This window comes from Lactuca saligna, chromosome 1, assembly GCF_052625555.1.
Source record: "Lactuca saligna cultivar CGN05327 chromosome 1, ASM5262555v1, whole genome shotgun sequence".
In the NCBI taxonomy this organism is placed as follows: domain Eukaryota; kingdom Viridiplantae; phylum Streptophyta; class Magnoliopsida; order Asterales; family Asteraceae; genus Lactuca; species Lactuca saligna.
The window spans coordinates 10,803,063-10,819,424 of NC_136417.1; the positions used below are offsets into that span (position 1 = coordinate 10,803,063).

The following is a 16,362-nucleotide window of genomic DNA, read 5'->3' on the forward strand; positions in this document are numbered from 1 at the left end:
ATTCGGGAAGACCATGGTTAGATTCAGACATCTACAAAACCGGGAGAAAATTCAAGTTAATTGATAAGAATCCTTGATGTAACACCCAAAAGAAACATCGAGGCTAGGATCCAACACAACATTCCACAAATTGAAAGAGGGATGCCATAATCCAATTTGCAGAATATTTGAAGGTAGGTAAATGACGATTTACCAATTTCCACCACGAAAAACGAAAAAGAAGGTTAAGTTTTAAATGTATTGGAAACTCCTAGATCTTTTGAGATACATTGAAACTATTCAATGGCATGTTTTAATCTCGGATTATGCTCTTCTATTTGTGACTGGGATGCCGAGGATCACAAACAAGATGTGAATAACCATGCAAATGTGCTCGGTAACCTCATTGTCTTTATCATTAACCATTGATGTGCCGGTAAACCACACACGCTCCATCAAAATGACAATTATAAGATACCCATTACTACTCTTTATTAGTGCCTTTTAGTGTGCCGGTTAACCACACACGCTCCACTAACGACCAATAAAGCATAATGTGTAATTTCATGGATTAGCATACTTTTCACATTTTTTCTAAAGTAACTAGAGTTGGGATTTTATAAAATAATGTTCTAGTACTTTCTTTAATAACATTATAATTTTAATGAGATGCAGTTGTCCTATCAAATCCGTTCTGCTAACGACCCTCCACTAATCAAGGAAGCGGTGGGTGAGAGTGGACACCCATTCAACTACCATTTTATAGGCAGTTTCCTTATACCACCCTTATAGATTAGCTTCGTGAATGAGACATACTAGCGATTTGACTGACCATATTCTTATACATATATAATATTTAACTTTTTAATTATAATATATATATATATATATATATATATAAGGTGTGTTTTAAAACATTTTAAAACTCCAAGGGTTTATATAAATTTTTCGAAATTTAAACTATTAAATTTTAAATTTAAGTAAACCAATTAATTAGATTTAATATTTATCTATTAATTAACTTTTAATTAATTTATTAAATCTTTTAAGGATTATCTAATTAAATTAAACAATTAACTTAATCCTAATCCATATCCTTTCTAGATTTCGAAAATATGGGGATAGGATAATTTCCTTATTTATCTCAATAATACAATAAGGCAACTATTATCCAAAACAAAGAAATCCTAAAAGAGGGAGCATATTTCGAAATTACAAGGGGAGGAGGCTAGGGTTTTGGAAACCCTAACCCTAATTTCGACTAGGGCTCATGGAGGCTAGGGTTTTCGAAAACCCTTTGCACCAAAACCCTAAAATCGAAAATTTTGGCCTTTAGGGTTTAATGGCTATAAACCCTAATTTGCAATTCAACTATTATAGCAATTCAATTTAAAACAACAATGGCTCTGATACCACTGATGGGTTTTAGATAAAACAAATAAACTAGAAAAACAATTCCTAAGTTCACATGCAACCTACTTTGGATCTATGTTTTATCTATTGAACATACAACTTTGAATTGCAAAACAAGAACCCTAGAGGAGAGAGGCTATAATCGAAATTTACAACCTAGGGTTTAGTAATTACATACCTTTCAATTGTTATAGTAAACAATTGATAATTCCCTTGATCTTGATCTTGATTTTCTTGGAAGCTTAGCACCACAAGTGTAATGCCTCTAATGGAATCACACCCAAACTAGCAAGAAGGAAAGTAGAAGGAGAGAGAGGAGTATGCAATTTTCGGCCCTAAGGGTTTCTTCCAAAGAAAGAGTGACCAAAATGTGAACCGGGAGGCTCCTTATATAGTTGAGGGATCTAGGGTTTAGGAAAAACCCTAATGCTCCTTGCTTAGGGCCTAAGCAAAGCCAAAGGCCTTATCCAAGCCCCCTTGGACGAAATCCTTAGGGTTTCCCTTATAGATTTCGTCCACCTCCTTCCAAGGAGGTTCTGGAGCCTTCCACTCAACTATTAGATAATTGCAAACTAGTCCCTGCACTTTATAATTAATTCTTTTAACCCCAAAATTAATTCTAATTAATTTCTGGCTAACAATCAATTAAACAAAATGATTTCTTATTAATATATTAATCTTTTAACATATTAATAAATTCATTTATATTAATTTATTAATCTTATAATAAATTAATATCTCTCCTTTCATAATTTCCTTGTCCGGTTGCTAGGTTTGAGGGCAACCCAAAAGGACTGTGCTGCTATCAATTCAAGTACATACCAATTATAGTTATGGGCTTAGACACCTAATCCAACAAGTATAACTTACAGATATTCAAAATGAGAAGGTCGGATACTCTCATACACAGAGTGTACTCTCGATTTCGTCTTATTTTCAAGAAAAAGAAACTGGAAATCGAAAATAAGAAGAGCAAGAATCGAGATTCACATTTAAATTCACTTGTGTTGTTTCAGTAAAATAAACTGAAAATCGAAAAGAAGAAGGGCAAGAATCGGTTTCAGTTTTCTGGAATCGTGAGAAAGAGAAACAATCAGGCTTGATTCACTGGCTGTTGTTCCTAAGGAACGGCGGTTGTTATGGAGAAACTCAGAAAATCCGAAATATAAGAAAATCAAATGGAGAAGAAACACTTGAAATATGGAATAAGAAATTAGAAATGGAAGAAATTGATTACCGTTGTTTCTTGAATGAGGAGAAACGTCGTTTGGATCTTCCATAGAAATCTGAAGAGTTATTGCGCATTGGAAGTAGGAAGCAACCGCACGCCTCGTCAGTATCACTTTCTCTCGCTTTCTTTTTGGATCGGCTATAATAAGAGTATTGGGCTTTAAGAACAGGTCCAACGTACTTAAAACTATTGGGATATTACCATATAAACACTAGAACAAATAAAAAATGGGGCCCTATGGCATTTGGGGAACCTGGGCGGTCGCCCAGCTTGCCCAAGCCCATGGGCCGGCCCTGGAAGTAGGGATGAAATAGTCCTCGGTACCGGTCGATAGGACCGAAGGGGTAGGCCAGCACCCTGATATGCTAGGCAAGGTATTGGTCGATAGGACTAAAGGGGTAGGCTAACACCCTGATATGTTAGGCAAGATATCGGTCAAAAGGGTCGAAGGGGTAGTCCAGTACCCTCATATGCTAGGCAAGTTACTAGTTGAAAGAGACAGAATGGGTAGTTAGTACCCGGATAAGTTAGACAATATGTTTATTGTATGGTATGTGGTATGATGGGGAAACTCACTAAGCTTTGTGCTTGCGGTTTTCAGTTTTGTTTCAAGTACTTCATTTTCAAAGGAAAGGAGTCGGCTATTGCAGCACATCACACTATGTTTTCCGTACATGAGATCTTTGGGATCACACTCTGATATTGTTTCATGATAACATGTTTTGATGTAACATCCCAATTTTCAAGACCAAAAATTTTGTTTTTAATCATATTACTTATAAAACAGTTACTGAAAAACATCGTCATCATCATTCCAATTCATAAAACCATAATCACTTGTCCCAAAAACTATATCATCAAAATAGTAATAATATCAAAGTACAATCCCATATATCTCAAAATCCGTAATCATATGTGTGTGATGCGCTGCTACCGTGTCGGCTCCTTCCCCTTCGACGAAGAGGTACCTGAAACCAAAACTAAAAACCGTATGCACAAAGCTTAGTGAGTTCCCCCATCATACCACATATCATACATAACACATATTGCCATGCATATATAAGTGCCCAACCTACCCTGTTGAGCATACCGGGGTGCTCAACTTACCCCTACTAGGCATACCGGGGTGCCTAACCTACCCTTGCTAGGCATACCGGGGTAATCTTAGTGTAACACCCCCCTCTGGCACGTATCACAATATTGTCCGCTTTGGGCCACTCGGCACGAGGACTTCCCAGGGGGTCACCCATCCCGGTGCTACTCCCGCCCGAGCACGCTTAACTGCAGAGTTCTTATGGGATCTGCTGCCCTCACGGCTTTAAAACGCGTTGCGATAGGGAAGGTATCCACACCCTTTATAAGGAATGCTTAGTTCTCCTTCCCAGCCGATGTGGGATCAGATCTAACCCACCTTCACCCCCTATTATAGGGTTCGACGTCCCTGTCGAACACATCGACCCGTGCCCTAGCTCTGATACCATTTGTAACACCCCCCTCTGGCACGTATCACAATATTGTCCGCTTTGGGCCACTCGGCACGAGGACTTCCCAGGGGGTCACCCATCCCGGTGCTACTCCCGCCCGAGCACGCTTAACTGCAGAGTTCTTATGGGATCTGCTGCCCTCACGGCTTTAAAACACGTTGTGATAGGGAAGGTATCCACACCCTTTATAAGGAATGCTTAGTTCTCCTTCCCAGCCGATGTGGGATCAGATCTAACCCAGTCCCCCCCTTTAAAACACCCCAAAATGTGATTTAATAATACTTCGAGATTTCGGGCTGTTACACTTAGTGATAAAAGTAACGTTCTTTTTAGGTTGCTCTCATAACCAGGAAATGACTTGGATTGAAATTAAGAGAGAGAGGGAGAGAGAGAGAGAGAGAGAGAGAGAGAGAGAAAGCGAGAGAGAAAGAGATAAAATGATTTGTTAATCTATTATATGATTAATATATTAATTTGAGTTAATTACTTATTAATTAAGAATTAATTAGAGTCAGTTGAAATTAATTAAGGGTTCCAAGGTTGAACTGTAATTGTTTAATAGTTGAGCAATGAAGACAATTATAGATCTTTCCCTTGCTATGTGGACAGTTTCAAGGAGTGCTTGGAAGGGTTATGGGAGACTCTTGAATCAGATAAGGAAATAATATGTGAATCCGATTAAAATACTATTATTTTAATATTCAAATCTAGGTTTCAGAGTTATATGGAAACTATATAAAAGGTCATACACCTTTGGAAAAATGATCCCTACCCTCATTTATAGATAAATTATAATTTTTCCTCTCCATCTATCCATATTTTTGGTCCTTCCTAGGGTTTTGAGTGTGACATGTTAGAGGCTGCCATATTATTGGAGCTAGCTTTCCACAGAGATCTACAAGAGTGTTTCTTGCATCACTCATTTGATTACATAAGGTATGATTCTAACCTCATGAATTTCGATTATTATAGATTAGATGTTGTTTCACAAAGTATGTTCATATAATTAGAGAAAATGCCATAAAGTTTTAGGTTGCATCTACCCATAAGTGTTTATGATTAAAATCTGCTGTGGAAATCTTTTTTTTTGGTTACCTAGAAACCCCATCAGAACTCACTAAGTTTTGGCTTACAGTTGTGGATAAAATGTTTTTCAGGTTGTTCCCCCTGATCTTAGGAGGCTCCAACGTGATTGTACTCGTATCAAAGAAATAATTATGTTTTGGACTTTTGCTAAACTCTTTTTTTGTTTAATGAATGTAAAACTATGATCTTTTAATGATTTTGGAGTTATTATATTTATGTTTTAAAAATGAAAATTTTGTATTGGAAATCGGGACAATACGCACACACATATATATATATATATATATAATATAATATAATATAATATAATATAAACATATACATATTTCTTTACTCATAATGAGAACATAGCTAGAATTTATTACAAATAATGATATTGTACTTATATTTCTTTACTATTAATGGTAGCATTCTTGCAATTTCTTACATATACTTGCAATGTACTTATTTGTAAGGATAAAAACAATATAAAATATATTTAAAATGTATTGCTAATAATGGTAATGTAATATAAGCATTTTGTCATAATAGATATGAATATATTGTTATTATAGGTAATTCAAGCCATTGCTATTATCAATAAAAAAACATAAGTATATTTCTACTATGCATAAAAATTATGTTATTATTAGTGTAATATAAGAGCTTTGCTATATTGGATATGAATATGTTGTTATTATAAGTAATTCAAGTCATTGCTATTATTAGTAAGGAAATATAATTATATTTCTACTATGTGTAAAAATTAAGTATATTGCTATTAAAGGTATATAAATAAATTACATTCGTCATATTGTAGCAAACATAAAACACATAGATGCATAGATGTAGAGTGTCCCAACTCCGAAAACTAACACAATTAAGGTAAATTACATCTCAAACATAAAGGATGCAATGTTTAGGTTGAATGTACAATATCTCCTGTGGATTTTTCACCATTATACCATTATGTCAAACATCAGGACAGAGCAACGAATGTATAACCAAATAATATCTTAAAATGTGATTTATTATAATTCATTAAATAAATATTATTATTTCATATTTTAGTAACTTTTAAAATTCTAGTTCAAATATTCCTTCTACATTATGATTACTTCACACGAATAGTAACTTCTAAAACAAAATGTATCTTAGACTGTTAGGTATGGGTCAAGAATGTTATGAAGAAGTTAAGGTGACATTCTTCTACACTGGGGAACCCCAACCCCACCCCCTTCCCCCCAACCTAACACCCTGTTTAATATTGTAGAGACGATGTAAAAGAACGCCTGATTGAGGACCAAGACCTAAGAGGCCATGTGGGAACATGTCCTTCATTTAACTTATTTTTACATACATTTAAAGTGGAAATTAAAATGATTGTGATGGATATTTTCTAATAAATATAAAATGGTATCAAGATATGATATGACACACAAAATAATATACAAGTAGTCTATACGGAACAATTTATCTTTAAAAATATCATACATACTTATAAAGCTAACATTTTTTTTGAATCTCATGCATTTGAAACCCCCTTTTTTAACTTCCTTAAACCACATTCATTTGAAACCCCATTTTCTAACTAATGCAACTTAAAAGTTTTCTTAATTATGATTTAACAATCAAAAGTTTTATAACTTATATTATATTTAATTAGCATCTAGTGAAAAATTTACTATAAAAAGGCCAATCTTTTAGGAATACATGCATACAAATAATATACAATTTTCATAAAGAAAATAAACTTAAAAGTTTTTGTGTTAGGTTGAGGTCTTACGACCACTTTTGGATATATGCTATTATATTATAGTTTTTAATTTGTAAGTTTGTTATACTAATTCGTTTTTATATTTTCTTCGTTTTTGGATTATTGTAATCCAGTCGTTGTATATTGTGGTTTAATCGTTAATATATTGATCATATGTTATATAGCGTGATGTTGAAAATATTTAATTAAATATTTTAAATATTTTTTTTTTGTTTGTTTTGTAATTATACCGATGTTATACAGACTTATAATATATATTGAATATTTTAAAAGTAAAAGTAAAATTTATAAAGTATGGATTATATTAGATAGTATCAAAATATAAGTTGATAAATTTTTATGTTATTTGATAATTTGGTTAATACCCAAAACATGATTAAAAATGTAAATTTCAATATATTTCTATTTTTTCTCATAATTGTTTTAATTACTTAAATGTATTCTTGCGCAACGCGCCGGTTGCACCTAATTGTATTGTATAACCTTATAAAATACAAATGCTTGCGGAAAAAAAACCATTGTAAGAATCATTTAAAAAAAAAAAAAAAAAAAAAAAAAAAAAAAAAAAAAAAAAAGGTATAACCATTAACCGGTATCCACATGTCTTAGAATTTAATGAAATCAAGAACGGTTAAAGACTTTATCAAAGTAGATACAAAGTCGCGGGTTACTTTTTGTATTTTATCCATATGTCCATAAAATCAAAATACAACCAAACCACCCTCTTTGCAATTTCGAGCTCACGACTTTTTCTCTCAAGGACTCGTTCATCTCAAGTACTGCATTCCAGATTATCTACAAAAAAAACCACCGCCTAATCGACCATATCCACAACACTTGTTCAGAGGTATTCAAGATTTGTTCCACTTTCATTCATTCTTTATCGATTTCCGTTGCAATTTATGCGTTTCAATGTCCTCTCACGCTCATTTCTAGGGTTTTCTTACTCTATTGTCCCGATCTTATATGCATTTCGCACATTTGAGCAGTTTCCCTTTTTTAGATTTTTTGACTACTTCTAGACGATATAGCCGGTCCTTGCGATTGTGGGAATCTGGAAGGAATTAGAGCAGAAAGGTTAACAATTTCATGCCTTTTTAATGTCTATCAAATTTCATTAGTCATGGGGTCACCGTTGATGTGGAATTTCCCAGAAATAACCTCATCGTTCCTTCTTCATAACCCTAGATCAACAAAACCTGAATGTGACTGTAGACTTCCTAAGCTCATCTATATATATATATTTTTTGCCATCTGATAGTTTTGAATGAGCTCTTATCACGTACTGCATTTCCTGTCTATTGCTTTCTCTCACATTTGGTAGGTTTCACCCGCTAAAACTTCTTGTGTGGAGGGAAATTGAGAATATATGTTACTAATCAGGGTATGGTATTGCTTTTGCAGATGGAAGACCACCTGGTTTTGCGTGTTGATCAGCTGGAGACAAATAAATCAAAATCTGAGGACACTCCAGGATTATCTCCTGATGCTTCCTGCAGTCATGCATCTATTTCCGTTACTGACATGAAGGGGGATGAAGAATATGATACAGCTGGTGAAGATGAGCCACTTATTCAGTCAATTGAATGTCGTATCTGCCAGGAGGAGGATACCATAAAAAACCTGGAAGTTCCTTGTGCCTGTAGTGGCAGCCTTAAGGTGGGTTATTATTTTTTATTTTTTTACCCTTCTTTAATGGACAAAGATCATCTTTTTGCACGTTTTACCTATAATCTCCTGTATGTTTATTGGCAGTCTAGAACATATGAATACTAAAGCACTCATTTATTGCAGTTTGCTCATAGGAAATGTGTTCAGCGATGGTGCAATGAAAAAGGCGACACAATTTGTGAAATCTGTCACCAGGTATCTCTGCTCCCACTTCCTAATTTTTGCTGCTAGCTCTACTCTCTTCTTCTGTGCCCCAGTTCACAATATACCTCTAATACATATCTTTTACTCTTGTGGAATATGGCAAGTTTACAAATAATTAGGTTTATCTAAAAATCTTACATATGTTAAGAGTTGTTTTCAGGAAAATGTTTGCTAGTTGATGTTTTCAAGTAGTAAACACTTAAAAGTAAGCTCTTTGTTAATGCTGACTTATTGGATGATTACACTACACAGGCTTATGAACCTGGTTATACCGCACCTCCTCGGTCAGAAGACACTGTCCTTGATATCAGGCATTTAAACCTCTCGGTTAAATATTCCTCTGTTATGTCATTCTTTATGCATTAAGTGATAAAGAAAGACAAACAGTGATTCCATTAAGTCAGATTTGAAAATTTTGTTGATGTGGTATGATTTTATTTGCAGTGCAAGTTGGACAATTGGTGGTACTCCAATAGACCTGAATGATCCACGACTTTTGGCAATGGCAGCTGCTGAACGCAGTCTTCTGGATGCCGAATATGAATACGAGGACACCGGTGCCAATGGAGCTTCATTTTGTCGCTCAGCTGCTCTCATTGTGGGCCCATCTTTCTTTTTCTTTTTCTTTTTTAATTAAATGCTCTTTCATGACTTTCTCTTAACATTCTTTGAACTTTCTTTGTAGTTGATGGCTCTTCTGCTGTTGAGGCACGCTCTCACAATCGGAGACGGGGATGATGATGATGATGATGCTTCTGCCTTTTTTGCTGTAAGTGGACTTTCTTCTTTACTATGCTCTTAACATTCTTGAAAAGACGTAAATACCCCTCTCATGCATACACCGTTACTCTTACGCAAATTGACAACGATTTGTGTCCACAGCTTTTTATGCTTCGAGCAGCGGGTTTTCTTCTTCCTTGCTACATCATGGCCTGGGCCATCAGTATCTTGCAGCGTCGTAGGCAAGCACAGGTATTATTTTATAAGTTATAACCCTTCAAAAAATATTGTGAGTTCTTATCTATAAAAAAAGACTTAAATGCCCTTTTTTACATCGTTCTCAACAATGACACTAGAAAGCTTGTAGATGTATTTAAAATGGTAACAAGCCTACTTTGATTTTAATGAGCAGGAAACGGAAAGACTGACGGGACTGGCGGCAGCTGCTGACGTGGCATTCATGATGCAGGCAGGGCAACATAGAGGGTTGCAGGTCACCATTGCACCGGGACCGGGACCCGCAGTGGCACCATCACCTATGGTGACCCCGCCACCTCCTGCGGTGGGTGGGACCACCAGCCATGGGCCACTTCAATAATAGTATAAGAATACTGAGGTTGGAGTTGGGACTCATAAATATAATATGCACAGATATCTGCCTGCGGCTTTGTTGTTCTGTTGTTTTGTTATTACGCATTAAGAGGGGTTGTATCTTCTCCCCCTACCTGCAAAATATCTCTCACTAAAACCTTTATACCACCGCAATGAATTCTGTTTGTAAACTAAAATTTAATGGTCTATTTGTGCATATTCTGCGGAAATATATGGTAGCCGTTGTGGCTGGCTGCTTTTCAAATTTGTGTTGGCCCAAGAGCTCTCTTGTTGCTGATTTCTTTAACCATATTTGTGTTGTGACTTGTAATTTATTCTTGAAAATCATGACATACTGTGTGTGTGTGCTTGATGTATACAGGTATATACTAGGCATAATTTGTCGGATGCATAAAAGATCACAAGTACAGAAGATTGGTTGGTTAATAATACGGAACAATTTATTAAAGATTCAATCCCCTTTAATTCTGTTTTTGATTCTATGATTATGATGGGTGAATAACTTCTGCTTTATCTTGCTTTAGTTTGTTATATAGCTATGTTATACATATCACAATGAAGTTGTAGAAATGAGGATGCTTTCAGTAGACCTGCCACAAAACAATATTGGACATGTAGTTGCTATAAATCAGTAGAAAGTGGCTTTGATCCGTTTGAGGGAAGGAAATTAAGAGCATGTAAAGCATATTTAATAAGAAGGTAGAGATTGTAATGGTTGATGACATGAAGAAGAGGCTCTCGAGGAGGAAGTGAGAAGATAACCTAAGGTAGTTTGTTGGTTGGTGCTTTTTGAGGTAGGAGGGCTGGAAGGTTAGAATAGGATGGTGGGGTAGTATATACTCTCATTCATACTCAAAAAATAATCTTTCTTTCACAAACATAACCCAAAATGAAGCCTAATTTTTTACACCAAGTAGCAACACAATCCAAACTAAACAATTATATTATTTATAATTAACTTATTATATTATACAAACTAGATTTTTTTTTTTTTTTTTTTTTTTCAATTTATAACTCATTTTCTTCACTATTTTTTAAATTATATAGACAATATAATTTTTTTTTTAAATATATAAATATTGGTCTCTATTTGTAGACAAAATTATTTTATGTATTTTAGTGTAATTTGTTTATTTTTTAATAAAAATAAAACGAAATAATTACAAAATGAGGTTTATCTAAAAACAGTTATACACAAAAGATAAAAGAAAAGAAAAAGAAAAGGGACGACTAAAGGTATATATTTAGTCGACAATGAGTGGGGGGTTTTGAAGGAATTCTTTCATTTCTTTTAATTCAAATGTGGCAACCAACTAAATATTCGGTCTTAGTCTCCAAGTGTATATACATCTTATTTATTTATTTATTCGGGTATTTAGTTTATTTTCATGTTCTTTTTGGGTGGTAACTTTTTTTAGTTCCCTCTTTTTTCTCACTCAAGTTAGCTTTACAATTTACACTTGTTCCTAGTAAAGGTTATTTTTGAAAATAGTCTCCCTGCTCTTTAGGTAAAATTACGATTGTCTACCTCTCTTAGAATGGAGGGTGTGGTGCCACAAGAACTACACTCACCTTTGCCACATAGGTGCTACCAAAGAGGGAGAAGAGAGAGAGCATGACACTATTTAGGTTAAGAGAGAGAAAAATGCGGTTTCTACCGCTCGGTGATGGGCGGTGTTTTGGGTGATGATGTGGCGGAACCACAAGTGAAACCGCACTCCCTCTGGTTTTACCCTATTTTATGGGATGTTTGTATTGTTGTATCTCAAACTATGATCTTGATTAGCATGTGGTGGTGATCCTTGTTATTTGTATTGTGTTTCTATCAGCTTTATATGAACGTATCTCTCTACATGCTTGCTCATGTTTAATGATTTACCTCTTTATGTTTGTTATGAGACTAAATGGTGGGGGACGCAAGAGGGTGATGTTTACCCTTTCTTATGATTGTACCAAACCAAGATTAGATTCGTTCGCAATGCTTAAATGTTTTTTTTTAATTACTCCATATAATGTAATTTCAAAATTCAAAAACCAACAAAAGATTTTGGAGCATACAATATATACTACCAAAATGGTCTTTGTAAGCTTGCCCTTGGCAGTAAATAAAGTGAGAATCTAAACTATAATTATAGTCTCAAAAAAACGGTGACTTACTTTCCATATCGGCTGTGAAATCACGACTCAAATTCGATAAGACCAAAGTCCCAACAGGGAAAAAAAAACTCATATAGCATCCAAGAACATCTGTGACATGTCATATCTGTTTTTCCTACCATCTTTCTCATGTACACAAGACACCTTCCTATGAACCATCTGCCATATCATGTCAACAGCATCACCACTCTTTGACGGATATTCATACTCAAAATGTTTCCCTATTTCCTTCAATCTTTCCCACATTTGAATCCATTTATCTCTTCGAATCCTTCTAAGAAGCTTCATATGATACCCATTTTTAACAGCATCCGATGCACGAACAAATATCGCAAATTTTGAGTAATCAAGAACATCTTCAAATGGAAGCTCGATCTCATCACTAATTATCACAGGAACACAATGACTAGCAATCGCATCAAACAATCGATTAGATGAAGGAGTATCTCCTGCAATGTTGAGGCAAAATTTAGAAGAAGACATCCCTCTGGACGCCTTGCGGACCCCACCAGACGACACACTTCCAAATGTAAAGTGAATGCCTTTTTCATCTTTAAGTAGATGATACAGTTTTTGACGAATCACTCCACCCTATTCAGATAAACATATGAAAAGAAATCACTAATAAGAAAAAGTGAAAAAGTGAAAAAGAAGAAAAGCGAAAAAGCTTACATCTTTCCTGTAAATCGCTCCTTGGAAATACACCAACACGGGTCGTTCTTTAAAAGAAGGAGAATCACGAGCATCAAGACGCTTGACGACGTGTTTGTAAGGTGCAATAATGTCTTTATCGATATTTGCAATTTGTGAACTGTACCTTCCGAAATCTGCGAGCACAAACATAGAAGAACCCAGATGTCTTCTTGCAAAAAGCATGCTATTCGGATGGTGAGCCATGATTATATGATTCTTCCCTCCTGATCTTCTCCATTCATCTCTACCATTTAAAAACTTCACCAATTTTTGTTGAAGAATCTTGTCCATGGTGGTTTTCTCAGTCCCGTGTATCTTGGAATGCCGATTGTAGCTCAAAGATGAGAAAAATGGCACGAAAATGACGTCTGCTTGGGTGGAGTTTTGTATAAGAACTGCAGTGCAAGGTCTAGATATATTTGGGGAAACCGAAGAAAGAAGATCGAGAGTGAGCCAATATTCTATACTGTGTTGCAAGTTTAATCCTCCTGGGTACGAAGGGATTTGATTCAGGTTGCTTACATTAGGCCAGATTTGGTTTCGATCTTTCCAACCTAGTAATCCGAAGTGAAATTCAGGAGGTAAATCGTACATAAAGACTTTGAGTAGAGCTTGAGTTTGATCACAAATGGCAGGTTTCACGGGGGTGATTTTGGAACATGATTCTTTACTTGATAAAGATGCAAAAATAGGAGAATTGGGTTCGAATGGCACTCTGGTTTCATCAGGTTTGATGTAATCCCGTGTGGTTTTGACGATAATTATGTTGTAAATTGATCTGGGTACTAAAGAAGTATCACTAAATTGATATAGGATCGATGAAGAAAGGATTAAGAATAACATTGAGACACCAAACAGGCATGCAAAAGATCGGGAAACGAACAGACCTTTTTCTGGGATTTGTGTCATTTCTACAAAGGCTGTGAATTTTGGAGAAGATAATAGATCAAAAATGGAAGAACTATTTAAAGATTTTAAATTAGAAGAAAACAAAAATAAGCTTTCAATGTCAAAACCCACTTCGAACGGGTCAATCTCGATATTTTTATGAAGGTAAACAATAAATACCCATTAACAAGAACAGTTTAATTTTCAAGAATCAAAAGAAGAAATTTACCGTGTTGAACAGAGGCAAGAACCTGAAAAACAGAGGAGCCATGGCCATAAGAGCAGCTTTCATCTTTCAGTCAAACAACTTCACGAAAAGATTTACCATGAACAAGATGTGTCCGAAACTAGGGATTAAAGAGAGGAATGGTATTTTGTAATCAAGAATCGGGAAAGAAGATCAGAATTAGAATTGGAATATTATGTGTAGCACCAAAATGATGAGCTACCATCCAAGAATGTGTTTAAGAAGATTCAAAGACAATCCCCGCTGTTTTTTTATTAAGGAAAAAATACATTTGATAATTTGATAATCGATAGGAAGCATGGTCATGGATGTAATTAATTTGTTTTTTTTTTTTTTTTTTTTTGAAACGTGTCTGTGTGTGTGTCTATATATATATATATATATATATATATATATATATATATATATATATATATATATATATATATATATATATATATATATATATATACTAGCAGCGTACCCACGCAAAGCGGCGGGGCATGTAAATTCTTTCGGTGATATGTTTCCTCTACAAAAATGTTATGTTACAAATGAAAGTACATGTCGAAGACAAAATAATCAAACTATGGTGTTATTTGGGAGATGAAGTCATTTTTTCTTCCTAGACGGTGGATTTTATAGTAGAGAAGGGAACAAAGAGGTATATGCGATTGGAGAGATATTTGAATCAACATGTTAAATTTAAGGATATCTAAAATGGTTCAAAATTTGAATGAATCCGGGATTTGAGGAAACCATATCAAATTGTTGAGAAATATAAGGAGATTTGATGATAATTATTTGAATTTAAAATGTGGTTAAAATTTAATATTATTTTATTAATGATTACTTGTACTATCAGCTTCATCATTTGGACGTTTTAAAAAAATATTATTATTATAATCAATCTATTTCTAGAAATAGTTAGATTTCTTTTATAAGATAGTAATATATATATATATATATATATATATATATATATATATATATATATATATATATATATATATATATATATGGGTAAAGTGAATATACCTAACAATCTTATATAAGCTTAGGTATCTAACCTCATCAAACTCATTTTGCATTAAATTTTTATTGCGATCATCCAAGGTTCTTAAACTTCATCCCTAAACTTGATTTACTTCAAATTTTTTAGGAAATTCATTATTATATTTCTCCTATATCCTTTCATTTGTAGCGGTAGGATATGAAGTCCATCAGGTGGTATTCGATAGAAATACGTGATATAAAAGAAAAATATTGGTGAAAGTCCAAAGATTTTGGAAGTAATCAAGTTATTGGGTTGAAGTTTAAGAACCTTAGGCAATTACAACGTAAATATGATACAAACCGATGTAGTATATGGAGTTAGGTACCTAAGCTTATATAAGGTTGTTAGGTATATTCACTTTACCCTATATATATATATATATATATATATATATATATATATATATATATATATATGTTCAAATGAGAACAATTTTAAATTTAGAAACATTTGAGAACAAATTTAAACTATATAAATGAAAAAAAGCGAATCATTTAAGTTTTAATTAAGATATGGGTTGATTTGCAGTTTAATCTATCTATTCCCTCTTTTTTGCTTATTCACGCACAAAAGAAGCGACGCCTCACTCTAATCATGCTGAACGCCCAAAACCGCATCCTCCTATTAATTGCATAAACACCATCAATCTGTCTCTTCTCTCCAGCAAAAAGGTTTTGAGTTCGACTTTGAGGTTAGTTCCTAAATCCAATCTCTCTCTCTCTCTCTCTCTCTCTCTCTCTCTCTCTCTCTTTTCAACTCCCTCCACCGTACCTCTCAGACCTATTTTTTTAGCTTCATCGGAAAAGTTCTAGTCACCAACGTAACTTATCTGTGTACGATAATGAAACACCAGGGGATTATAAATAATTTTGAATCAACGACTCTTATTACTCATGACTTGCTCGGAGGCAGTAGTGGTTGCTACCTTGATTCCTCAAAATAATTGGACCTCAACTTTCATGTTACTTCTAGCTCTTCAGCTTTAATTGATAATCAAGCATCAATCGTCGTTATGTTTTGTTATTCGTGACATTTTTGATGATATGAATACAGATTCGAATGAATTCTAACCTAATGTTACAGAGATGATTTCAATTGCTTGATAATTCTTAAAAAGTATTGGAAAACCGTAAATGTTTATCTCCAGAGATGCAAATCACCAAACATATCTTCTTCATCAATGAA

The 16,362-nt window shown here is 34.3% G+C and overlaps 2 protein-coding genes across 5 annotated transcripts; one reads left to right on the top strand and one right to left on the bottom strand.

Annotated features, from left to right (window-relative positions):
• The first annotated feature begins 7,640 nt into the window (after positions 1–7,640).
• On the top strand, positions 7,641–10,400 carry LOC145002796 (uncharacterized). 4 transcript variants are annotated; one of them, XM_078962079.1, is made up of 10 exons: positions 7,642–7,796; positions 7,953–8,026; positions 8,211–8,269; positions 8,354–8,608; positions 8,744–8,815; positions 9,077–9,135; positions 9,269–9,422; positions 9,510–9,593; positions 9,707–9,796; positions 9,957–10,400. In XM_078962079.1, the coding sequence occupies exons 4-10, from the start codon at positions 8,354–8,356 to the stop codon at positions 10,140–10,142; spliced, it is 900 nt and encodes a 299-aa protein (XP_078818205.1). In that variant the 5' UTR covers positions 7,642–7,796; positions 7,953–8,026; positions 8,211–8,269; the 3' UTR covers positions 10,143–10,400. The 4 variants fall into 4 exon arrangements, with proteins under 4 accessions (XP_078818132.1, XP_078818205.1, XP_078818168.1 ...); XM_078962042.1 differs by lacking the exon at positions 8,211–8,269; XM_078962006.1 differs by lacking the exons at positions 7,953–8,026; positions 8,211–8,269 and having other exon boundaries at positions 7,641–7,796.
• Positions 10,401–12,182: 1,782 nt separating this feature from the next.
• On the bottom strand, positions 12,183–14,246 carry LOC145002985 (putative arabinosyltransferase ARAD1). Its single transcript, XM_078962171.1, has 3 exons — positions 14,124–14,246; positions 12,986–13,926; positions 12,183–12,904 (listed from the first exon to the last, which is right to left on the bottom strand). Exons 2-3 carry the CDS (start codon positions 13,913–13,915, stop codon positions 12,383–12,385), a joined length of 1,452 nt encoding a protein of 483 aa, XP_078818297.1. The 5' UTR covers positions 13,916–13,926; positions 14,124–14,246; the 3' UTR covers positions 12,183–12,382.
• Positions 14,247–16,362: the final 2,116 nt, after the last annotated feature.

Coding starts and splice junctions, on each gene's coding strand:
- LOC145002796 (XM_078962006.1), top strand. CDS start 8,354: ATGGAAGACCACCTGGTTTTGCGTGTTGATCAGCTGGAGACAAATAAA. Junction 9,136..9,268: donor GACACTGTCCTTGATATCAG/GCATTTAAACCT, acceptor TTTTATTTGCAG/TGCAAGTTGGACAATTGGTG. Junction 9,594..9,706: donor ATGCTTCTGCCTTTTTTGCT/GTAAGTGGACTT, acceptor TTGTGTCCACAG/CTTTTTATGCTTCGAGCAGC.
- LOC145002985 (XM_078962171.1), bottom strand. CDS start 13,915: ATGACACAAATCCCAGAAAAAGGTCTGTTCGTTTCCCGATCTTTTGCA. Junction 12,905..12,985: donor GAGCGATTTACAGGAAAGAT/GTAAGCTTTTTC, acceptor TTATCTGAATAG/GGTGGAGTGATTCGTCAAAA.